This window comes from Equus caballus, chromosome 27 (assembly GCF_041296265.1).
Source record: "Equus caballus isolate H_3958 breed thoroughbred chromosome 27, TB-T2T, whole genome shotgun sequence".
In the NCBI taxonomy this organism is placed as follows: Eukaryota; Metazoa; Chordata; class Mammalia; order Perissodactyla; family Equidae; genus Equus; species Equus caballus.
Genome location: NC_091710.1, coordinates 31,437,583 through 31,463,503, shown reverse-complemented (window position 1 = coordinate 31,463,503; position 25,921 = coordinate 31,437,583). Strand labels below are relative to the sequence as shown.

General features: G+C 39.9%; 1 protein-coding gene across 2 annotated transcripts in view; it reads right to left on the bottom strand.

Annotated features, from left to right (window-relative positions):
* Positions 1-985: 985 nt before the first annotated feature.
* The window catches only part of GSR (glutathione-disulfide reductase), a 42,212-nt gene continuing 17,276 nt past the window's right edge, over positions 986-25,921 (bottom strand). Inside the window, exons 3-13 of one of the 2 annotated variants that reach the window (XM_023630720.2) lie at positions 24,306-24,394; positions 23,013-23,082; positions 20,333-20,480; positions 17,808-17,862; positions 14,802-14,901; positions 11,373-11,459; positions 9,865-10,023; positions 6,748-6,859; positions 5,366-5,497; positions 4,509-4,642; positions 986-1,944 (exon numbers count right to left, since the gene is read on the bottom strand). In XM_023630720.2, coding sequence (XP_023486488.2) covers positions 1,795-1,944; positions 4,509-4,642; positions 5,366-5,497; positions 6,748-6,859; positions 9,865-10,023; positions 11,373-11,459; positions 14,802-14,901; positions 17,808-17,862; positions 20,333-20,480; positions 23,013-23,082; positions 24,306-24,394 — 1,236 coding nt within the window. In that variant the 3' untranslated portion in view covers positions 986-1,794. Of the gene's footprint in view, positions 1,945-4,508; positions 4,643-5,365; positions 5,498-6,747; positions 6,860-9,864; positions 10,048-11,372; positions 11,460-14,801; positions 14,902-17,807; positions 17,863-20,332; positions 20,481-23,012; positions 23,083-24,305; positions 24,395-25,921 lie in introns of both variants that reach the window. The other variant, XM_023630718.2, reaches the window with a different exon arrangement.

Here is a 25,921-nt window from a genome sequence, read left to right as displayed (position 1 = left end):
ATAGTCACTCTGTGCTTAACATATTGATATGAATTGCAGTTGTGTAGAATTTATCTCTTATTCTAGACAATATGATTACCTGAAAGCAAGTACCATTTCTTTCCTTCAATAAATGTCTACTGAGCACCTACAACATGCCAGATTTTGTACAAGGTGCTACCTTGTACATCTTTATCTTGCCTAGTGCCCTGTGTAAGGGAGGCTGGTAGGGCAGATCACCTCACAGGTAGATTGACTTGAGGACTGATGAGAATGAAGACTGCAACTTAAAAAGGTTACTTTCACTTTGGGTTACTATAGAACCAGAAACAGGCAGGTATCTCAAAGGATACCTGAGACAAAAAAATACATAGTGTTAGCATATACGTGACTACTGGGCCTCCCCTTTTCCTTAGGGAGTCACACTCAAAGTTTGGGCCCCAGGCAGACTGAGAAACCCACCAGGTCAGCGGAGCCCAGAACATTGGCGCACTACCTTTTAGGCTGGCAGGGAAGAAGGGGGAATGGTTATGTCGGTCCATGTCCAGGTTTTTAGACCCTATTTTCTTGCTGTAACAGGTACATAACCTAGTTGCTAATGTGGTGTTTTTCTTTTGTTGACATTGGACCTACTTAAAAAGTCAGGGCAGCAACTTGGCCATGGCAAATGAGAAAGACATTCAGTAAAAGCTTAACGAAAAATTTCAGTAGCACTGTGTCACTTACGAAAGCCATGGAAAAGCTTAACTAACTTACCTAGCTGGTAAAGGCTAACGGAAATAAAATACTAAAAAACCAAGTGATTTCTAGACTGTTCTTCCAACTCAGTCATTAAATTTGCTAAATGTTTCCTTTATATCTGTTTTTTATTTATCAAAGAAAAATCTCTTCTCTCCACACGGCCTTAAGTCTCCTTAAGGGAGCTCAGTGTTGGCATCTGATCCTCCAATGTGAAATATTCTTAGAAAGTGAAATGTTACCTGTAAATTCACAACAACAAATTGTATAAGAAGAAAAGGCTGTGATTTTATTTTCAAATTTGGGGAAATAGTTTTCAGAAAAGTAAAATGACAGGAACACACACACAAATTGAAACCATTCATCAAACTATGAATTCTTAACAGAGCAAGGGACTTTGGAAGCAGTTGAGTCCCTCTCCTGAAAGCAGGAATCACTTCTAAAATGTCCCTCACTTATGTAACCAGCTTCCTCAAATCTTTCCCAAGTGTGGTATACTTCATCTCATGAAAGTAACACAAACAATTCTTAGTCATTTAACACAAAAGAAAGAATAAAATAAGGGAGGCAGGCCTGTCACGTTCTATGCTTTCAGAGACAGGTCACATCCTTGAAGCAGCTGTGCAATACATAGAGCACAGTACTGGCTTAAAAAAAATAGAATAAAATGACTCTCTGCACTCATATTATTTAAATGTGAAGAGCTCCTGTCATCTTCCTCTATAAAAATTAGCAAGCTATATTCATTCAAGTACATTAATTAACTGTACTTCACATAGTTATATACTTGGGAGGAGGCTGAAACAAAAAGAAAACAGAACAAAACAAAAAACCAGGCAGTACAGAGCTGTTCATAAAAAACTGAAAAATATTAATTATTGTGAGATGCGATCAAATGAAAATCAATCTTGGAACACAAAACAAATTTCCGATTACATAAATAAGTTCTATTATTTACTGAACATTTCCACCATCAGAAGATTCTGATTACAATAAAATACATAAAACGAGAACGTAAGTAAACGTGATTATTTGGTTCATATCAGAAGGTCTACTGGTCCAGCTGCCTCTGGGTTCTCAACGAAGTGTGACCAGTTCTTCTGCAGAGGTAGGGTGAATAGCAACCGTATTATCAAAGTCGGCTTTTGTGGCTCCCATTTTCACTGCCACAGCAAAACCCTGCAGCATTTCATCACACCCAATTCCTTGCATATGGATCCCAACCACCTGAGAAAAAGAAGAGAGCAATTCTTAAAGTAAAATTTTTTTATTAGGTACACTAATAAATTTTTCATTAATCATGAGAGATACCTGATATTTTAAAACCTCTAAAAAACTTACATCTCTAATCCCATTATGGTATAAGACAGCCTACACGGCCCAGCGTAGTCCTGCCTCGACGTTCCTCCCCAGCCCATCTCATACAGCTCCCCCTCAGGCTCTCTTTGCTCTGGCCTCACCAGTGTTCCTTCTGTCCTGAGCATTTACCGTGTTCTCTCCTTTGCACAAGTTGTTGTCTCTGTCTGGACAATCTTTCCTCCTCTCTTTGAAGAGTTAAAGCCCATTCACTTTTCAGATAGCGGCACCTGCCTTCCCAACCAAGTTAAACTGTCTATCATGTGATCTCTCAGTACCAAAGTTTCTCCATCATGGTTCTACCACACCGCAAGGTTGTATTTATTTATATGGGCCTGGACAATTACAGTCCATCTTTCCCAGTAGACTTTAATCTCTAGATGGAAGGGACCCTGCCTGCTTTTGCTCCCAACTCTATCCGTATGGCTGAGCACAAAGACGGCCCTTAGGAAGCTCTCAGTCCATACATGCTGAATGACGGCGTGAAGGACTGTAAAGAGACATTTGTTTCAAATTGAATTTTCCAGTGAGGTTTCTCGACACATTTTAAAACTATTAGTTAATGCTCAACTTCAGACATTCAAAAAGGTTTTTTAGGTAAATAATCTGTTGAAAAACAAAGTTAGAAAACATAAAATGTAGCCACAAAAATATTTTGTTTAAAAACAAATCAAGAATATACTTAATACATTGAATGGTACACTTAAAAATGGTTAAGATGATAAATTTTATCCTATGTGTTTTTTACAATTAAAAAAAAGGACATCTCAATTTAAAATTAAAAAAACCCAGTTCACTTATTGTATATACATTAAACACAGCCAGATTTCTAGACGCTGTGATCTAAACTGAATTTACAAAGAGCCTCTGGTGATGGCAGGACCTTTGTATTATTCTCCATATCCAGTTCTTAGTCTTTAGTAGACTATCAGGTAATGTTTATCAAATGAATGAATGAATGATAACTGGTATGGAGAAATAACTGATATGAAGACATGAGCAGGAACCTTGCTGATTCAATATCTGGAAATCTTAGGCTACTGAGGAACGTTCAGGACCAAGAAACAGCAACCTCGGTTTTGCTGTCAATCCAGTTACTTTCTTCTCTTTGCTCTGATTCTCTGCTTTTGTCAATCCTCATTGACATTGATTTCTATAAGCCAAGGACTATGTCTTGTGGCTTTTGGTGTACGAGGCCACTGAATCAGATACAGACTATGCACTTTTTGATAAGAGAAGTTGGAGACTATATCTCAATCTTCAATTAAGCCAGAACCATGTTCCCAAGGTAGATTGCTAAGCTCCACTTTAATATTTAATTTAATTTGTAGAAAAAGCCCTACAGGGCTACCTAATACCAAAACAAAATCCTTCAAAAAATTTAAAAAAAAAAACTTGTTCAGGGGCTGGCTCCGTGGCTGAGCGGTTAAGTTCGCACGCCCCACTTCGGTGGCCCAGGGTTTCACTGGTTCGGATCCTAGGCGCAGACATGGCATCACTCATCAGGTCATGTTGAGGCAGAATCCCACATAGCACAATCAAAGGCACTCACAACTAGAATAGACAACTACCAGGGGACTTTGGGGAGAAGGAGGAACAAAAAAAAATAAAAACAACTTTTTAAAATTCAAACCCAAATCACAGTGGGATACCACTCTGTGTCCACTAGGATGGCTTTAATAAAAAAACAATAACAAGTATTGGTGAGGGTGTGGAGGAAATGGAGCCCTCATACACTGCTGAGGGCAACAGAAAATGGGGCAGCTACACTGGAAAACAGTTTGGCAGTTCCTCAAAAAGTTAAAGCAGGGGCCAGCCCCATGGCATAGTGGTTAAGTCCTATGTGCTCTGCTTCTGCGGCCCAGGTTCATGGATTCGGATCCCAGGCATGGACCTACACCACTTGTCAAGCCATGCTGTGGTGGCGAGCCACATAAAAAATAGACGAAGACTGGCACAGATGTTAGCTCAGGGCTAATCTTGCTCAAGCAAAAAAAAGACGAAGATCGATAACAGATATTAGCTCAGAGTGAATCTTCCTCTCCAAAAAAACGACAGTCAAACCAAAAATAGATAATTGATTACCTCAGAAAATTTTATTGAATAAACTTCCTCTTCTTCACTGATTAGTTTTTTTAAATATAAATTTTCTCTTACATTAAATTCTTACACCCACCAGTATTTCCAAGTTGTCTATTTAGTCTGGCCTATTGGTCAATGACAGTGAGCTTTTTTCAACCTTTCCCTCCTATGTTTTAAAAGCAGTGGTACCTCCTTCCAAATGAAATATTATGAAGAACTCCAATATATATAGACACACAAAAATGGGACTGCCCCAAGTGAATCAGAGAAGGCTCTTCCCTCCCCACCTCATCAAAATACCCCCCTCAGCCCTAATCTTGAAGACACTTTCGCTTACTGAATTTTTCCCATACCTTTTCCTCTTTGTTGGCACAAACCATTTTCATCACACATTTTGTTTTCCTTTTGGTAACTGCATGATACATTGGGGTAAAGGAGGTCGAATAGGTCTTCACATTTTCCTTTCCATATTTATAAATGGCCTCATCTATAATGCAGAGGGAAAAAAAAGCATCTATCAAAAGCCTAAACAATTCCACTGAGCTATCAAAGAGAGAGATGGCCAGAAATAGACAACCTAAAACAAATCATGAGGAAATATCAAACAAAACCACAATCAGGGACACACAATCTCTCTTGGTAAAAGGAGACGAAGAGGAATGAAAACTAAATGGAATGCATTATCCTGGACTGAATTCTGGACGTTGGGTGAGGGGGGGGGAATGTTAAAAATGACACTATTTGAGATAAGTGGCAATATTTGAATAAGGTCTAAAGTTTAGAGAATATTGTATCAATTTAAACGTTGTCATTTGAAAATTGCACTGTGCTTCTGTAAGGGAACAGCCTTGTTCTTAGGAAACAGATACTGCAGTGTGTGTGTATGTGTGTCTGTGTGGAGAGAGAAAACAATACCGCAAAAACGTTAAGGGTATGGAGGAATCCTTTGTACTACTTTTGTAACTTTTCTTCAAATTTGAAATTAGTTCAAATGAAAAAGCTAAAAAAAAGTCAAAGAGATAGAGTAGTGTGAAAATACGAATTACACTCTCAAAATATTAGTAGTTGGGGAAGACATTGGAACCGTTATAAGAGGCCAACCAAAAAGGAGTATAACTTGGAGGCTGAGATAGATTTAGTCAGCCGACAGACACCTGAAGTTGTGGGGAGGGAAGGAAATCATAAACAACCTTTGTTTTTAAATACCTACCTTCCGTGAGGCCCACTGTCCCAATAGGGGGGTGGCTGAAGACCACCGTGGGGATGTTGTCATAGTCTAATTTCGAATCTTCTTTGCATTCAAAAAGTCTATGGGCAAGCTTTCGGCCAGCAGCTATTGCAACTACAAAGATATTTTAAAATCAGCGTTTAGCTTATTGCTTGTTTTAACACAGCAGAATTGCTCTACTAACTATACATCTGGCCTAACATACTAGCTCTGACAAAGTTTTACACCAATGCTCACTGTACTATCTAGTTCAATACCATGAAGACATATCAATGCCTTAGCTAACAATTCAAAACTACTGGCTAATGTGAATTCTGTATACTCTATTACAATAAAAAAAAAAGACATACTTATAAGTTCCCAATCATCTGGCAGTTATCTACTTAATGAGGATATCAGCTTTTTGATACAACATTTATGGAGCAAACTATACAAGTTTCAAGCATCTTCAGTTCTACTTTACAACCATATTCAGTTCACACTAAGATTTCTTTAAGCTTATGTTTTAAATTATTTTTATTTCTTATTATTTTCTTAAGTTTATTCTCCTTAGCCTATGTTTAATCCTAACAGTTTTTTAGAAAAAAATGCCTGAGTTCAGTAGAAGCATCAGTTATTAATTTTATTGATTTCAAATTGACAGGTTTTTTTTTTTTCCAAAATAGATTATCAGTAGGATACGTAAGAAATCTTCCTCACTTTGACATAATTTTCAATTGTTAGATTATGTTATGAAGTTTTTGAAACTGGCTTATCTTGTTCTCGTTAAGAGAACTTCCTAAAGGAGCTAAAAGGCTTTGGGTGCACGACTGGTGTGAGTTTCCATTCTGAGGTAAGACCCCGGGCCATTTTGGAAAGACTGTTGAGGTCCCAGAGGGGTACAGAGGGAAAGCAGATAGAGCAATGTCACTAAGAGACAGAAGCAGGACAAAGAGCTTGAAATGGTGCCAGCGCCAGTTAACTCAGGACGCAGGCTTAGGTCTGAGATGGGGGGAGGGGCGGGAATCAATCTTGGTTTTATCAAGATTAAATAGCCAAATAAGAATGTCACTCTGAGTTACTTCTTTCCAAAGTCACTTCCTTCCACTGTCACAACACACAACTCAGATTCTAACTTAGAGCGTTCTTCAGATGGTGACCGTATCATCCATATAAAAACGTCAGTCTTCACTAAGCCTTTTTTTAAGTCTTTTAAGGAAAAATGAATCTTACTCAGAAAACATCAGGTACCCAACCAACATCTATTTTAAGACATTTTTACACTCATCCTTTTAACTTTGCTTAAGTTGATCTGACTGTGAAGAACTGAACAGTTTTCTATGACACACAGAGCCTCCTTTACCCACGAAAAGAAGAAACATTACCTGGAGTGAGAAGAGCTTTTCCACACACGTCCCCCACTGCGTAGACACCTTTGACACTGGTATTCTGGAACTCATCTACTAGGATATGACCTTTGTCATCAGTTTGGATCCCCTAAAATGGTGAAAGGACATCATGTCAATATTTGGCCTATCTACAAAAAAATGGCAGCTCAAATCTCTGCATCTACCTCATTTCAAGCAACTCTTTGGCCTGAATCTCCGAGAAACCACAAGACTCAACCAAAAGATGAAAAACATCTTAGCAAGTCGGCAGGTTTCATATCTTTTGCTTAATCTAGAACGTAAGTATTTTATCCAGTTTTGAGATGTTTTAACAGGATTTGACTTTGCAATGTACAGTTCAACTGGCCAGGTAAACAGGAAAAGGAATCCCACGTGCCACCTGCCATCCCTGTGGAGCCCGCCTAAGACAGGGCTGTTCAGCTTCTTCCTGTGAACCCCTCCTCCTGAAGCCCACTAACCCCGCCCTCGGAGGGGCCCAGCCTGAAGCAGTCAGCAAAAGCGATTTCTTCGAAGCTTACCATTTTATCTTAAAAAGTCCAAGTAAATTTTGCCTTCTACTCTAAAAAAATACTCTTGTTTCCTTTCACCCAATCTTTTGCCTATATATTGACTCAAAGTTTTGCTCCAAGGTGTGTCATGCTTATCTTGTGGCTTTGCACATTCCAAGTGTACATACTCTCATTTGAGAAGCAGAGAGACAGCAGAAGTAGGCAGTGGGTAACACAGTGGTTAACAGTACAACCTCTGGAACTAGACAGATCTGGGTTCAAATCCCAGCCCTGCCACTTATACTAGTTATGAGACCTTGTATAGTCACCTATTTATCAACACTTTTTTTTTTTTAAAGATTTTATTTTTTTCCCTTTTTTCTCCCCAAAGCCCCTCGGTACATAGTTGTATATTCCTCGTTGTGGGTCCTTCTAATTGCGGTATGTGGGCTGCTGCCTCAGTGTGGCTTGACGAGCAGTGCCATGTCCGCACCCAGGATTCGAACCAACGAAACACTGGGCCACCTGCAGCGGAGCACGCGAATTTAACCACTCGACCACGGGGCCAGCCCCTATCAACACGTTTTTGAGCTTCTAGTACAAAGGAGGCATTACCTTAGTCACTGTGAATGCAGTGGTAGGCAATACAGACATCCTCCATAACCCATGGAGTTTACAGCCTGGTGAATTATTTATTATCTCTGGTCCCTGGTTCCTCATCCTTACCCCTCAAAGAGTTGTTGACAAGATCAAATTAGGTTAGTAACATGTTGACAAGACCTACACGAGGTAATTATTCATTATACAAATATATCTTAACAGTGAAAGAGACTGAAAAATTTTGCCTCATTTTTTAGAGCTTCAGCAAAAATAGTTGAAAAAGGGACCAACCAATCCCTATGTCTGTACAATGGCAAAACATCTCTTGAAAGGTGAAAAGCTGGATAGCTACCTTTAATATGAAAATAGACAACTAGTTTTACTAAATTTCACTGAATGGCAGGATTAAAAACAAGTAAAATCTCCCTGGATATATATATTTTTAATGCCGAAAAACACCTTTTATAGAAAGGAAAAAGGAATCCACATTATAACAGATATTAATATTAGAACATGTATCAAAATGTTACACACTGCTTAAGAGGCTCTATCAAATATATAAACCTCAAACATATAAAATATTCTATTATATAGCATATCAGAAAAATCACCATCATCATCAACAGCAGTTGGTTAACATCTGTTGAGTTCATTCTATAAGCCAGCATCTAAGCGAATTACTTTGCATTTTTTCACTTACTCTTCTCTATAACCCAATGAGGCAAGTACTATTTTTGTTCCCATATTTATGAAGCAATTGAAACTTAGGAGTAATTAAGCTGCTTAAGGCTATGCAGCTGGTAAGTAAGAGAATTAAAGCTTGAAACTGGGTCAAACTCTGGGACCCACGCCCCAAGCTGCTACCCTAGACTTTTCTTCAAAATTTAAAAGAACAAATAAGAATGCTAATGATAGCACTGGTAGATCAGCTTCACACGTGTTCCCATCCCCCCCCCACCCCCCCCCCCCGAGCCACAAGGTCAAAGACGAGTTACACACCTGATTGTAACACGAGTTACAATCAGGATTAGAGTTGCAGACAGTAAGGAATAATTATAGGGCTTTAAAGAGACAGGCATCTTGGTAACAAGGAAATCTTTAAGGAGGAGGCTAGTCAGGAAGCTCCTGGACAATCTAGATTAGAGGTGGCAGGGTCTTGATCTAGAGTGGAGATGCTAGAAAGGGAAAAGAAATTTTTTTTAATTTCAAAGGAAGAAGCAATGGGATTTAGTGACAAACTGGACACACATGAAACCAGTGAACAGTTAGCCATTAATCGTTAGGTGGCTAGTAACTAAAGTATTTTTTTGCAAGTCTCAATTATAGCTTTTAGTTGTTTGCCCACCCATGGTTAACGGTGCTGCTTAGGCCATATACTATCTGACTCGCATTACAGATAACAGCGCCTTGGCGCCTGGGTCACCACGGTAACAGACGTTTGAGCTGTTTTTCAGGAATTAAGACTCCCTTGTCCAGTTCAGGTCAGTTGAGACCACCAACCCATCAACCGGGCCTGCACAAACACGTGATAAGCAACCCTTTTGATGTCAAAAGGCTGAAAGGTCCACTCTCAGATCATGCTAACACCACCATTTTGTGAACGTGTGTCCTATGAGGAACCATGAAGGGTGACTACGCTTGTGCACATCATCAATTACCTTGCTTCTCCTTACCTCCAATCATCTATCCCCACACTTCAGACCACCTTTCCCCCTAACCCCATCTATATCCCTAATCCCCATTTTTCGGGGAGGCAGTTTCGAGATTTGTTCTCCTGCCTCCTCGCTTGGCTGCCTTGTGATAAAAACCCTTTCTCTTTGCAAACTTGTGATTTCGGTGATGGGCTTTCTACGCGATGGGCAAAATGAACCTGGTTCGGTAACACATGGAATAAACAGAAAAGAATCCAATAATACCCACCCAAATTTTGGGTGCCAGGGGGCATGGGAAACCACAGGACTACTAACAGATTCAAGAATGTTTTAGGCAGACTACGTCAGCTTACCAGTGCGTTTAAATTCAGGTCCCTGGAATTTGGGTCCCGCCCAATGGCCCAGAGCAGGCAGTCAACATCTGGAATCATGGTCAAGGTGGGTTTCCTACCGGGAACTGAAGTAATCATGCAGACATCCAGGCCTGAGGAAGTCTTTTTAACTTCTTTGACCTGTTGGCAAATAAAACGTGCTAACTAGGGGTGGAAGGGGTGAAAGGAAAGAAAGTAAATAAAGAGGAAAACAGAATTTTTAACATTTAAAAAACCCCTACTGAATCCTACACGTGCATATTACACTCTGACATATTTACTTTTGCCGAAAGGCCACTAACACCAGAACTCCCTGGAGCCAAGACTGTTTCCTAGGTTGCCTCAGATCATCCAGCCAATGGCCAGAAATGTAAGCTCATGTCACCATCCTAAAGCTCAACTTAAAGTATTTTAAAGTGTACTTCTTAAAAACTATGAGAAAATGTTAAGTACAAATCTAAGCACAGTGATCTGCAACTGGAATGCGGGAAGGAAATGGGCTGTATAGCAGCATCATTAAGAAATTTTTTCAAACTGCACAGTCATTGCTTCTGCCTGGACATTCTTTTTTGTTTTTCCTTTTTTTCCTGAGGAAGAGTCGCCCTGAGCTAACATCCATTGCCAATCCTCCTCTTTTTTTGCTTGAGGAAAGATTAGCCCTGAGCTAACATCTGTGCCAATCCTCCTCTACTTTTTGTATGTGGGACGCCTCTACAGCGTGGCTGGTAAGTGGAGTAGGTCTGTGCCCAGGATCCGAACCTGCGAACCTGGGCTGCCGAAGTGGAGTGTGTGGAACTTTAGCCAGTCAGCCACACGGCTGGACCCCCTCTGGACATTCTTAATCAGAACAGGGGAAGGAGAGTGAGAATGAAGTCAGAAGAGCTGAGTACATACACAGTTTAGTGAAGGTCCCAAGGTGAGTCTGATGGTAACCCCCACCATCAGTCTAGCACTTTTTCATTCACAAAGTGTATTCACGTTTATTATCTTACTTGATAGGGCCTTGCTGAAAGGGCAAAACTGGGGGGGAAAAAAATTATTTTTACAAGTCTAATGCTCCAGGAAAACTGAAATTTAGGCGCTCCCCTGAGAAGTAAAGTACTTGGTAATTCTTTCCATCTGCAAAATCCAAAAGGGTATGCTTTAAAAATAGATTCCATAATAATATTTCCTGAAAGATAAAGATAAACCTGAAAAATAAGCGTGTTTGATAAGGCATTTGAGCACAAAAAATAAAGTTTTAGTTCTAACTAAACTAAATTCAATTACCAGATTTCTAATCTTTTACACCTTGACTTCATTAAAATACTAACGTGAAATACATCTTCTTAGGATAAAGAATTGGTAGTACTCTAGAAAGGAGTAAATTGACTGTGGTAGACATAGAGTTTGTGTTTATAAATCTAATGGGGTGAAGCCAAAAGCAGAAAGTGTGATTGACAGCAGACAGACAACTAGGGGCTGTAAGCATGCCCCGGGCTCGGTCATACCTGTGAGTACTTCAGGACCTCTATGCCAGCATTCTCCAGCTCTTCAGTGCAGTTTGAACTGATCATTGAATCAAAATTTCTAAGTACCTGTATACAAACAGTGACAGCAGAGGCACGGGTGGGTGGGAAAGGGATAAAACTTGATTAAAGATATGACACAAACTTGGGAGAGAAATTCCAGTATCATCCTCCTTCTCATCTCCTTCTTCATTTATGGCCATATTATGAGTGGAGTTTTAAGAAATCCTATTTTCCTGTGTCACCACCCATGTCTGTATTACATCTGACTTCACTGCAACTTCATAACATCACTGAAACAAAATCATCGAAACATCACTGAGATCAACACTATAAATTTGCTTATTCATTCCCTCCATCAACAAATATGTATTAAGCTCTATTATGTGGAAGATGTAAAATATTAGAATAAAAGGCAGACTGATAATTAACTTCAAGGATGTGCAGATAAGGAGGTTTAGAAGAGACAGAAATACAGAGAGGAGACCAAGGAAGGTCTCATGGGGAGTATGGCATGTGCACTGATCTTGATGACTTGGGAAGGGAAAGCACCTTATGCAGAAGAGGCCATACAAACATAAGGAGATGGGACCAGCTTACAGAAGGAGAACAGCAAGTAGGCCAGTTTGAATAGAAGAAATTTGAGGAAAGGAGTGGGGAATAAGGCTAGAGAGAGTTAAACTCCTTCTTGAAGACAAGGACCACGTCTGATGAGACTGTATTATGAGGGCTCAGTATACACTTGGAGTGATGCTCAAGCCTCACAAATCACAAGAGCACATCAAGCTGCCAGAAAATATATTTGGGGAGGACTTGGTGGTGATGATGATAGGGATGACGATGATTGTGGTGATCTGGTGATAGGAGCGAGATAAGAGGAAGACGATGCTCAGTAGAAAAGCAGATTATTGGAAAGGGAATGGAAAATCATGTTTTCCCTATACCACATTATTGGTGAAAGTCTATCCTAATTCTACCTAAGGAATGCAGCATCAAAGATGGTATCAGCATGTGGGAGATCATGGAATTGATAATGCAGTAGATTTAATAGTCAGCTAAACTAATTAAGGAAGGCAATGAATCTAATGAGACAGATCACGCCTCTTTCAAACAAAAGAAGACCCAGTTAAAGACATGTAAAACTGGTAACAAGGAAACAGCCTGAGATATATAATTAACCAGCAGAACTCAGTGTCATAGGACAGAATTAAGAGATAGTATTACTTTAAGTAGAACTGTAAGATTTAAAAAGCATCTGGCACTTCTATGAATAAGCAATGTTACTAGTATCTAATATGCCCAGAGATAAGTATCATTATTTGTTCATTTCACTTTAGGTGCTGAAATATCTATCCTATTGCTTGCCTTTAGGAAGTTCAAGGAATAGGAGACTCTTACATAGCCTTGAGTTAATTAAGAGCCACATGAATTCTATAGCAAAACATCACTGAAATAAGAAATAGAGTTGACATAACAATTAATCTACAGTTTTGCTGCTAGAATGGTTGTTCTTTTTTCAGAATCCCCTAAATGTTATTTCCAGTTGGATTTCAATGTTCATATGATGGATTCCATTTACCACCCTAGGGAGACCATTCTTTGGAATAATAGTTGTCACTGTCCAGCAACTTTTCTTTACTCATACGCCTCTTCTTTCTTTCTCTAGAGATTTCTTTCTGATAACACACATGCCACACACTCCAGGAAGCGTAAAGGAGGAAGGTGATGAGTTATTCACAGAATAGTTCTAGAACAGAGTTACGCCAGGACAGAGAGAAGAAGGAGAATGAGCCTGATGCACTGGGGGTGGGGGAGGGCAGGAAGTAGATGTTGCTCTCTGCAAACAAGCCAATTTTCCAAATGTGGGAGCTATCTACTCTACTGATAAACTGTTGCGGTTTGCTTATTTGTGTATTAATTTACTTAAATTGTCCCTCTGCCTTTCTCCTTCCTTCCAACTTGCTGGATATATTCCAGAAATGCAAAATAACATTTACCTATGAAAAACATCATTCGGGACATAAATTTCCTGGGGGCTAATGATATGACAAGTCTGAAAGCCAAAGAGGAAGTTCCTTGGAGTACACACTGACTAGGATGGTCAGTTTCTCTCGTCTCCCTCCATTGGCTAAAATAATCAAGAATTTGAATCACAGCATTTGAGTGGTCAGGGATCTCACAAGTGCTGTTCCAAAGGCGTTAAATGACTTGCCCAAGTCACACCCTTGTTAGGGGCAGCTAGGTTCTTAGGCCAACATTCTTGTTATTGCCCCACACCATGTCTCTGAAAGCTCCCATATGATGCCACAACCCAGTGGTGCTCAGTCATGATTAATCAACAAAATACCTAAAGCAACACTTCACAAGTAATGACAAACATGGAGGCAGGATTTTAGCAAAAAGAATACTGGCTTGGGCTTTCTGAGACCTTCGCTCTCAGTTTTGATTCTAATTAGCAGTCACAAAACCTGCCTTGGCTTATCATCTTCATCTACAAAATGAAGTTTAATTAGATGATCTATAAGCTTCCTTTTCTATTATTATTTTTTATAGTAAAAAAAACACGTAATATTGAATTTACCAACTTAACCATTTCTAAGTGTACAGTTCTGTAGTGTGTTAAGTGTATTCACATTGTTGTGCCACCAAGCTCCAGAACTTTTTCCCCTTGCAAAACTGAAACTCTGTACCCATTAAACAATTCCTCACTTTCTCCTTCCCCTCACCCCTGGTAAACACCATTCTACTTTCTGTTCCTGTGAGTTTGACTACTCTAGATACCTCATATAAGTGGAATCATATAATATTTGTCTTTCTGTGACTGGCTTACTTAATTTAGAATAATATCTTCAAGGTTCATCCATGTTGTAGCATGTGTCAGAACGGCCTTCCTCTTTAAGGCTGTATAATATTCCATTATATGAATATACTACATTTTGTTTATCCATTCATTTGTCAATGGACACTTGGGTTGCTTCCACCTCTTGGCTATTGTGAATAATGCTGTCATGAACATAGGGGTGCAAATATCCTTCATAAGTTTTCTTTTAATGCAAAGAATTTAGTAAACTTTTTTGACTGTTAACCACTTGACTCTACCTGAGCATATGAAATTGATTTCCAGAATAAGAAATGAACCTGGTAGTCTGTTCAATTTAACTAATTTTTATATTGAAGCCTGCATGTCTCCTTATTAAGGTTATCTGATACTATCCACCACTTAATGATGAAATACTAGCCAGTTTGATCAAATCAAAATCATCATTATCAACTAGCAGCTGGTAGTTGGGAAGGACATAAGGCCTAATTCTAACAGCTTCTATGCAGCTCCACATGGAAAAAACCCAACCGACCTCCACCTGCTTTGCATCCTAGTAATTAATGACAACAGAAGAGAAAACTCTCACTTACCTTATCATGCCGTATCATTAGCGATGTCTTAGAACCCAGAGCTGAAAGGATCCCAGCTATCTCCACAGCAATGTAACCCGCACCAACAATGACACTGCGGCTAAAAGGAGAGCAAAGGGGTAATATTCTTAAATAAACTTATTTTGGAATTATTTTAGATTTACAGAAAAGTTGAAAAGACAGGACAGAGATTTCCTGTATACTTTCTGCCCAGTTTTTCCTAAGGTTAACATCTCACATAACTTTGGTACAATTGTCAAAACTATGAAATTGACATTGGAACATTGCTATCGACTAAACTCCAGACTTCATTCAGTTTTTCCATTCATTTCCTTTTCCTGTTCCAAGATCCCATCCAGAAACCGCATGGCAATTTTAAGTAGGAAATATCCCTTTGTGGAGGGGAAATACATTTTTAATTGTTTTAAAAGTTCCTTAGTTTCATTTCTTCAGCGAGCAAACAAAAAACTTTTGAAACTAGAGATGATCCCTTATCTTCACAACTAAAATGGAAATTGGCACCACTATTCTCACCACCATTATTCTTCTCTGCTCAGTATTTCTCTTTGATCATTATTCAGTTCTACCAATCTTTGCAATATGATTAAAGGCCAATTCAAGCAAGCCATTTAACTTGTAGGATAGGTCTGAATTAAAACAAGGCTCCTTGCATACATTTTGGTCTAAGAATGTATCTTAAACACCAGATAAATGCTGGACGAACGTGTGAATCACTGGTGGAGAAGTTGATCCTGGCCCCAAGCGCAATAACGTTTACTTCTATGCTGCAGCCTAGAGAATAAGTGCCCCTCAGCCAGAGCTATCCTCTTCGGGGCTGGAGTTCTCCAAAGCTTCAAATACGGTCCTCTACCATTGTTCCAATGCTTGGGTAAGAGTAAGCCATCAGGGAAGAATACAGGAAACCCTTCTTTAGCACAGTCTACAAGCAGGTACTTGCATTGAGTTCCTATCTTCAGAGGGCTGTGGTTTAGATGGAGGATGAAGTATGAATCCACATGGCTGCAAGTTACAGGTAAGGACCCTCTTATCTTACAACCCAGGGTATGAAAAGAGAAATGTCTAAACAGTTTGAAAACTGTGAAATACTTCTTATTCCATCTCTATCTCTCTCTTTCCTATTACATATTGTCCCCTTTTCCTTTCTTTGGGTCTTCCTTCTTTCTTGTTTTCTTTCTTCTATTCATCTTCTCTTTCTTGCCCAAACATTTATTATCATTACTTCTGTTAAGCATCGCACTAGACGGGATGGGTAGCAGTCCCTGCCCTTGAGGAATTCCTGAGGGGACATGCCCTGGGGTCTGTGGAAGCATGGAGGTCAACAGTCCTGCAGAGTAGAGGGTTAAGGAAACGCTCCCGATTCTGACAGGGCTCCAGATCCCTGAAAGACGAGTAGCTCTTGCAGAGGTTCCATTCCAAGCAGTGGGACATATAAGAAATAGATGTGAAACAAGCTGGCTTCTTCAGAGAACTGCGACGAGTGCTGTGTTTCCCCCTCAGCTCCCAAGGTGCCTTTCTTCTACCTCTTACCACTGACATGTCCACTGGAAATGATCTTATATCCCGCCAAATCCTCAACGCACTTCTCTTTACCTCATTAGGGCTCTCAGATCTACTTGTACCAGAGCATTCCACAGGGTCCACACTCCAGCCTCATCCAACAAGTGAGGGCAAAAACTGAATCACACAGCCCATAGAACATGGTACCTTGCCTACAGAATTTGTTTTTCCTCCAACTCTTCACTTATTTACCAACATAACAATGATAAAGGAGTCTTAAAGGAGAAAAAGAAAACAAAATTCATATAATTGTTAATTCATTTTCCTATGTTCCCAGAGTCTTTTGTATACAATATGCATAAATTTATTTATTAAACTTGTATGGCTAGCAATACAAGTTTAATAAACGACTTAAAAATAGTTAATGGACAGATATTTATAATGAAGCTTCTTTTAGGGTGAGTCTAGATTGAATTATATCATCTAAACATGACTAGTCATGACCACATTTCTGGATACATTCTCACAAGTATCATATTATTCAACCCTAAGACCAAACAGTACAGCTAAAAACTGTCTGCTTTTCTCAAAGTCAGAAGATTGCCTGGTCTGAATATCTCAATGGGACATTTCCACTGCAGCTATGGTATTGCAAAGAAGCCCTCTTATCCCCTTATTAACTGTTTGTGACGCCGGGTGAATTAAGCTAAGGGTTTGAGCATGGATTGTTAGTCACCCTCCATGAAAGCCTTTATAAAAGCACAGGATTAAGACCTCAAACTGGATTGTCAGCACTCGCTGAGGGAGCAGCAGAGTTGAGCAATACTGACTCCAGAACGAGTGCTGTTCAGGAGATAAAGGCCAGTTCCTGGGTCAACAGGGTCCCTCCTCCAGTTCCTAGGGGTTGTCTCTCATCATGAGTGAAGGAAGAGTCCCTCTAACCTAGAAAGCCTGCAATTGGCAGCTTCTTAAAATTAGAGAAAACATCTTCCTCCTTATCTTTTTTCTATGTATCTAAATCAATGACAGAAGTTTACTAAGATTATTTGGACAAACACGTATAAAAGACAATTTCAGAAAATCTATTTTTGTGAGACCGACACAGCCTTCATTTATGGAGATCCCCTTGCCCTAGCTGCTTTGAAAACCAGAATAAGTTACTTGAGACGCATTACCAATTGATGCTCTCCCAAGTTGAAGAAAGAAGACAGTTTTAGGACTTTACTGTTTATTCTTCAAAACTACCCTGTACTTGATTCTGGTTCTAAAAATTCTGCAACGGCCTTTGATCAAAAGCGTGAAAGACGTGAGTTGTTTACTGAGGGGTGCTAGTGGATGAGATACCCAAGGCCATAAACAGAGAAGAGGAAGGAGAAGAGAATTCAGGAACGGCCTACATTCAATGGTTGGGAGGTGGAAGTAGAAGAAATGTTAGCAAGAGAGAGGGAGGAATAATGAACATCGAGGTCAGGAAGGAAACCAGCTTACCGAGGCAATTCTTCCAATTCAAAGAATCCATCACTGGTTATTCCTAGGCTGGCACCTATGTAGGAAAATGTAACATAGATCACACAGACTGAGACTATTTTTCCTGTAAAATAATCACACTTTACGCAAGAACCAAACACTTTCTCAGCCATCACACTCTGTCTGGACAAGTTTTGTTAAGGTCTCCATTTGGGAAGCTGCCAACCAAATCTTCCCTAGGTAAACATTTTTATTTTCTCTGTAGAAATAAGAGCAGTGATGACTAAAGAACTATTAAATTTCTCTGAGGAACTAAGATCTTCTCAGCTTTCATGAATAGACTCTGCTTTACTCTCCCGCCCCCAAATGTAGGTGGGAACTTCTTGGCTCAGCTTTGGCCCTCTTCTCTGCTTTTTCTCCAAAGGTTTCAACCAACTCTCCCCTCGTTGTGGAGGACTTCCAAATACATCGTTCCAATTTTGCCCTTCTCCCCAGGTTCCAATTCCATATTTCTAACTACTCTGCTATACAATTCTACTTTGCTTCAAACTCAAATTGAGCCTTAACTTTATGGCCCAAAGCATATCCCTCTCTCAAGTTTCCCCCTTCAGTTAAAGGGACGACCTTCCAGCAATAATCCAAAGTCTTGAGTTGTCAGTCTGATTCCTTCTCTCAACATCCTCCTCTATCTCATCAGTTATTAAAAATATTGTACTTCGCCAAATCCAAGGCACCATGATTAAAGGACATATCCTGATTTCAGAGGTGTTGCATATATTTTTTTAAAAGTGTCTGGGAATCGATGAAACACAGTAACTGATTCTTCCTTCTCCGAGTCTTTTACACCTGTCCTCTTCTCTAGTGCCTGGCACGTAGCAGTGGCTCAGGAGCTGTCTGCAGAACTGCGCTTTGCCATCACATTTCAGGTGCTAACCGTGTAGTTCAGAACCGTATCATCACCTCCCGCACATTCCACCACAGCAGCGTTCTAACTGTTCTAGAGCCTCCCTCCTCTGTTAGTCACCGTCAGAATCGTTTTCTAAAATTATCCTTAGGTCTTGTCACTACCCTATATGTAAGCTAACAATTATTTGCCCCAGTGGTCATGAATTCTAGAAATTGCCTTAATTTGACTTTATATGTCTTCACAATTGGGCCCTAGCCCTCTTCCAGTCTCAGCTTGCTGGATTCGCCTCTGGAATTTCAATGCTAGAAAAACTGGCTGAATGGGTTGAATGTCCTTCACAGACATCTTTATCATCCACTGGTTCTTCCAGTCTTCTTCCTCCTCAGCACACAATATTCACTTTGGGAGCCTCCCTCCTGGGAAGTCTTTTTGTTTATTCCAGCCCATAATAGTCTGTCCCACCTCTGAGCATCCGAACTCTGACTGTCTGGCAGTTACCTTGTAACATTTACTTTTTATTTTATTTCTTTGCATTTGCTTTTATTTTATGTTTTCAATTAGAAATGTATATGTTAAAAAATTCAAAAAGCATAACAGAGCATCCACTGAAAAGCAGGTTATCTCTAGTTCTCTCCTTGGCAGAAGGCAGCACTGCTATGCTTGAGTATCCTTCCAGAGATGCTCCAGTGCACCTGGATAGTCTCCCTGCCTTTTTAGAAAGGCAAATCGTAGCATACTATATGCACTGTTCCACATCTTGCTTTTTCTCATTTAACAATCAATTTTGGAGACTGTCCCATATCAAGATGCTTACGTTTAATCTTCCCAACTAAATTTTAAGTTACTTGAGAACAGTATCTTCATATCTCTTATGGTAGTTGTTCTTTACCTTTTCAGAGTCATGAACCCCCTTTAAAAGCTGCTGAAAATTTATGGATCCTTCTCTCTCAGAGAGAAAAAAATGCATAAATGCATACACACTCAACATTTTCCATATAAATTCAGGTTGGGCATGAGTCTTATGAAGCCAATCCAGGGAGAATACAAAAGATGTATAAAGTATAATCACCATTCACAAAGACTTTATAATCTAGTTGGGGAGAAAGACACATTTCTTATGGGAGAGTAAGGCAGTATATCCACAATTCATCCCTGTGTGTATAAAATGCAAAGGCAGATATGATTACCTCTAAGATTTCTTACTGCTTTAATTTTATAATTCTCCATATGAGAAAAACATGCATATAAAAACACTTAATTAGGTAATTAAGTTATATCCTTATAAAATTTCTCTCTCTTAAACAAAAAAGTAAATAAATCATGTGTCTTGTAAATAATAACCCATCTTACAAACTGAGGCCAGAAATCTCCACCATGCCGAGACGGAAGGGAGGAGGCTGTTACCTGTACTATGTCTGAGCCTGGAGCTGGCTGAAATATCTTTCTCTGTCCCATCACCAGGCACCAGTTAAGCCAAACGCACTTTGGTTCTGCAGAGATCTTCTCTCACGGCCTTGTCATGAGAGAGACATGAGAAAGAACTGGTATAGGCATATCCCCTAGCATGGCTTGTAAGGTTGAAAACAACAGTAAACTCTTCTCACTGTTATTGATGAGCATTTGCTTTTGGAAGACTCACCGGGGATCTCGCTCTCCTGAGGACGTGAGGGCATGCCACCTGTGGCAATCAGGATGTGTGGAGCAGTGTATTTCTTCCCACTGACCTCTACCGTGGGCCTGGGATCAGACGTGAATGCCGCATGGCCACGGATGATTTCTATATGGGACTGGAGAAGGAACCATGACATTAGCCTGTTCTTAAGATACAACAAAAACACCTGATGACTTAAATTAGAACCCAGCATGTGAGGCCAGCCCGGTGGCACAGCAGTTAAGCATGCACGTTCCGCTTCAGTGGCCCAGGGTTCACCGGTTTGGATCCCGGGTGCGGACATGGCACTGTTTGTCAAGCCATGCTGTGGTAGGTGTCCCACATATAAAGTAGAGGAAGATGGGCATGGATGTTAGCTCAGGGCCAGTCTTCCTCAGCAAAAAGAGGGGGATTGGCAGCAGATGTTAGCTCAGGGCTAACCTTCCCCCACTTCAAAAAAAAGGAAAAAAAAGAACCAAGGATGTTCCAAAATGTTAAAACATTCTGTTCTGTGGTCAGGCTTACCTGATCCCATTACCCTAGTAAGTTGTCCACATTTGCATGCCTACACAACTTATCAGATATTTCCATTTCTCTGCTGAGGATTTTGATTTTGGGTTTGCTGATGCCAAGACAACTCTCCAATATTTAAGTTTCTGCAGAACTTCTGACTGTTAACTGACGCTTAGGAAAGAGGGTTGCCATTTGACGCAGAAGTGTACAGTAAGAAGAAATAAAGGTGCTCCCTTAGGCCAACACCCAAGACCAAAAAATATATGCAAGTCAACCCTAAAAGGAAAAAGATTACATCTTTGCCCCCAGGAGTCGAGGGAGAAAGTCTTCCTCACTTGCAATGAAAACACACTGAAGAATGATGGGTCTAGAGGAGGAACAGAAGGCTGAGAAAGCAAAAAGGATAAAGGTGAAGGGAGTAGAGGTAAAAGAGGACTCTAGCAAAGGAGGAAAATGCAATGCTTCTGTTTTCTTAAACAAAATGGGAAGAATACCACAAAGTCACATGACAAGGAAATTCTGTGCCAGAGATGTTGAGATCTCAGACTCTGACTTGCTCCTACTGGCATCCTCGGTGCCAAGGCCTCAATCTGGGGATTACCGGTGAGCTTCTGCCAGCTATGTTACATGTGTTGGCGTGCAAATGCAAGCAACTTACTAGGATAATGGAATCGGGTGAGCACAATCACAGAACAGAATGTTTTAACATTTTGGAACAGGCTTGGTTCTGAACTGAGTGAGCTCCTCCTTTCTAATCACCCCTCCAGGCCTGTTTGGCAGGTGCCCTGCTTAATCAGGCTGGACCAAGACTAATGCCAAAAGCCACAAGCCTCCAGAACAACCTTCCAGCAGGACATGATGATTTCCTATGGGGTGCTAGACATAAAGAGGTACAGGTCAAGTGGCAATAATATAGATAATAGCTTGGGGGGAAGAACTGATGAAATTTTTATTTTCATTTGCTAGGATATTTGATAGAAAGTTTCCTCACCTATTCAGAATTTCTAGATTAACTGTAATTCCTTTCCTTGAAGGTCGTAGTAAGTTCTACTACACACCAAGATTTTTAAGTATTAAAAAATGCTGTTTCCTGAGTAATTTTCCTATCTCTTTGGCAAAGGCATTTTAGCTAGCTCCATTTAAAATATTTTTGATGTGGGTGTCTTAACATAGCAAGCAGTATCTCTATACTCATGTTTAGCAGCCTTAAAATCTCTTGTCACCAGTGAATAGGGGACTGAATATTTTCCCATTGAACGGGAATTAAGGTCAGAAAATATTACCCTCCAAAAAATAAATGCAATGAACAAGAATCAATACAAAAATATATGAGGTTAAGCCACCTGTAGGAGTAACTCACCCTAAAAATTGGTTTATAAACATGCTGCTAATGAGATTACGGTGGCCCAAATATCATCAAGAATCTACTGATCTAAATATAACCTAAGCTATGTCGAAATCTTAGAAAACACAAAGTGAGAGCAAAAAGGCAAATGAAGGGTGGTGGGATATACACAGTCAAGAAAAAGGAGTTGGATCGTGCACCATTTGCCAATGTCTCTGGCACAGTCCCAGGTGGAAGAGGTATGAGATCCAAGCACGAAGGCAGAAAAAGCCTCAGAATAGCGAAGGACAACATATTATTTGCTGAAGACAAACACATCTTCACCCAATTTTCTTGCTCAGACGTCATTCACAAAACAACCTTTTAAACCATAATTTGGTCTTGGTCTCCTGAATAGACCTAGCCACCAAAAGTGAGGGTGCTCTGAGCAAATGAATGATGGTAGGTTTCCACTCAAATAATGTGCCTGATTTAAATTAACAAACTGGCATACTGGTGCAAAAATCAGTCTCTTGTGTATTTAGTTTCTGGAACCAAGTGGAAGGCCAGAGCTACCCAAGGTACAGCCATCAGGTGAGACCTGGTCTACCAACTTTGGCACATACTGTCCACTCTCTGTAGAAAAGAGGCTGCCTACTGAGTCAGAGGCTTCTGCTCTGACAGGTCGACCTTAAAATCATTAATTGCAAAAAAAAAATAGCAGAAACCATAAGAGGTATTGCAAAGGCTATGTTTTAGTCTGGCCAGACTTGGTAGCATACTCCAGCAGAGAAGAGCTCCTTGCCTAAGTTCAAAAGCCAGCTCACTCACCTTGGTTAGATTATTTTGATAGACCGTGTTCAGACGGCTCACATAGGCATCTCGCTTTTCCTTTATAACACTGCAACGAAACCGGAGTCAGTACTGAGAAGCAGGGTTCTCCCCTTTCAGTTAGTAACCAGGACATTTGTCCCTGAACATCCCTGAGCAGAGAATCACAGACTGTCAGCAGGAACCCCATGAATGAATGTCTCTGAAGACAGTCGCCCCTTCCCCTGTGTCCATCTGCTTTCCCACAGGTAGAGAAGCCTTATTCTACTCCGTGAAGAGTGTTCAGTTGGCATCTACAGCTGGTGAATTTCTTTCTGCATAGAAGACAAGGAGAGCCACTTTGGCACAGTGCCTACTATGTGGTGGCCATTCAATATTTGTTGAATGAATGAATGAATTTGCCAAAATTTTTTCAAAATGTGATGGCTTCAAAAATTTTATGGCAGTTCCTTAAAAAGTTAACCATAAACTTGCCATACGACCTAGCAATTCCACTTCCAGGTATAGACCCAAAAGAAGTGAAAGCAGAGACTTGTAGCCCAATGTTCACAACATCATTATTCACAACAGATAAAAGATGGAAACAACCCAAAAGTCCACTGAAAGATAAATGGATAAACAAAATGTGGTATACAAAGGAATATCATTCAGCCTTAAAAAGGAATGAAATTCTGACACATGCCACAACATAGATCAACTTTGAAAACGCTATGCTAAGAGAAATAAGCCAAGCATAAAAGGACAAACAGTGTATAAAGAACCTAGCACAGGCAAATTCACAGAACAGAAGGTAGAATAGAGATACCAGAGGCTGCGGGAGGGGAGAGGAAGAGTTATTGTTTAAAGGTTACATTGTTTCCGTTTGGGTCAGAAAAGTGCTGGAAATGAATAGTGGTGATAGTTGTACACTGTGAATATATTTAATGCCACTGAATTGACAACTTAAAAATGGCTAAAATGGCTATTTTATGTTGAGTCTGTATATATGTATGTGTATGTGTATATATATTAAATATATATATTTTTTAAGAACCACTTTATTGGGGTATGATTGACATACAAAATGCTGTATATATTTAACGTAAATAACTTGATGAGTTTAGAGGTAAGTATACACTTGTGGAACCACCACCACAATCAAGGGCACAAACATACTCATCACCTTCAAAAGTTTATGTTGTATATATTTTACCACAATAACATCCCCCCCCCCCAAAAGATTTATGGCTCACTTAATTATGAAAGAAAAATATTTACATTCGTAAATCAAACCCTCTAAGCATGAACACTTACCGCCAATTAAATTTACTCTCGCAACTTTGAAAACCATAGTCAACATGATCGTGAATGAATTCAGAGTGGACAGCTGTGTTCCACATAACCTGCAAAAAAAAGGGCCCAGAACAGTATAGCACATGAGTCCTAAGGGAAAACAGAAACCATGAATGAAAGGTAACTACATAATAGCAGATTAAAATACTGAACTTTAAATTTAAAACAAAACTAAACATTTTAAAAGAGAAATTCAGAGATATGACCAGATAGATTTTATAGGGAGGCTTCTGAAATGTTGGGGAAAATTACTTCTACTGTTACATTCCCTAGTTTATAAACTCTATAAAAGCAGGATATTATGAGCCTCATAGTCCTCCCGTTAAAATTTACTATTGCTTATATTCTCTCTTGAAGTTTCAGATTTGAAGCCATGCCTCTTGTGATTAGGTCCAGGAAATGGAATTGCATCTGTAATTTTATAGTACAGTGATTTAGAAGGAAGCTATTACATAACGTTGAGGACTGAAAACTTAACAGAATGGTTCCTATTAGGTATTTAGTAACTGCGAACATGTCCTTCTAAGGACATACGTGATTAGACATCTGGAACGCAAGGTTCAGTGCAGCTCTTGTGGGTGCAGCCTATAATGTGTAAAGGCCTTTCATGCCAACTGATCATCGTGATAACTGAATTCAGTGACATCTAGTACTCTAGGTGACAGGCAAGTATTATTTTTCTTTGTCAGACAAACCTGAGACTCCTTTTTTTGGATGAGGAAGATTGTCTCTGAGCTAACATCTGGTGCCAATCTTCTTCTTTTTGCTTGAAGAAGACTGTCCCTGAGGTAACACCTGTGCCAATCCTCCTCTATTTTGTATGTGGGAGGCCACCACAGCTTGGCTTGATGAGCAATGTGTAGGTCCACGCCTGGGATCTGAATCCTGGGCCGCCAAAGCACAGCGCATGAACTCAACCACTACACCACTGGGCAGGGCCCCTGAGACTCCATTTTTGACAAGGCTTAGATTCCTTCTTTTTACCCTTCTCCCTTTATGCCTAAAGATGAATAAATTGATGACTCTACTAGATGCTGGGTTTTTTATTGTGGTGAAATTCATATAACATAGAATTAACCATTTTATCTGCTAGATTCTTTATCTTAAACAATGTAGATGAATGACTTATCAATACCACAAGTAAGGTATGCTATTTTCATAAACATCACTATACCTCATCTCATCATGAGGGACCATATGTATTCACTTCCAGTTTGTATGATGTATGATACTATAGCATCAAACACCCTCTGGAGAGGGTGCCTCTATATGAACCGCTCTGGGCCTTCAGGCTCAGACCTACTCAGCGTGGTTCATCATCTGTTTCCTTCTCCACTGCTTCACTCCACCCTTCTGGAGGAGGGACTTACTCTACACTTTGCTTTGTTCTTCTACAAAACAAGACGCAATTACCAACCTCAAGAATGCAAAAGCACTTTGAAATCAATAGAGCCCTATAAAAATATAAGGTAGATGTCCAGCACATGTGATCAGAATAGAAGGAATAAGTGAAACAATATAGTGGAACAAAATATTACAAACTGAGGCCAGTATGCAGTATTAGCCCAGAAGGCTTA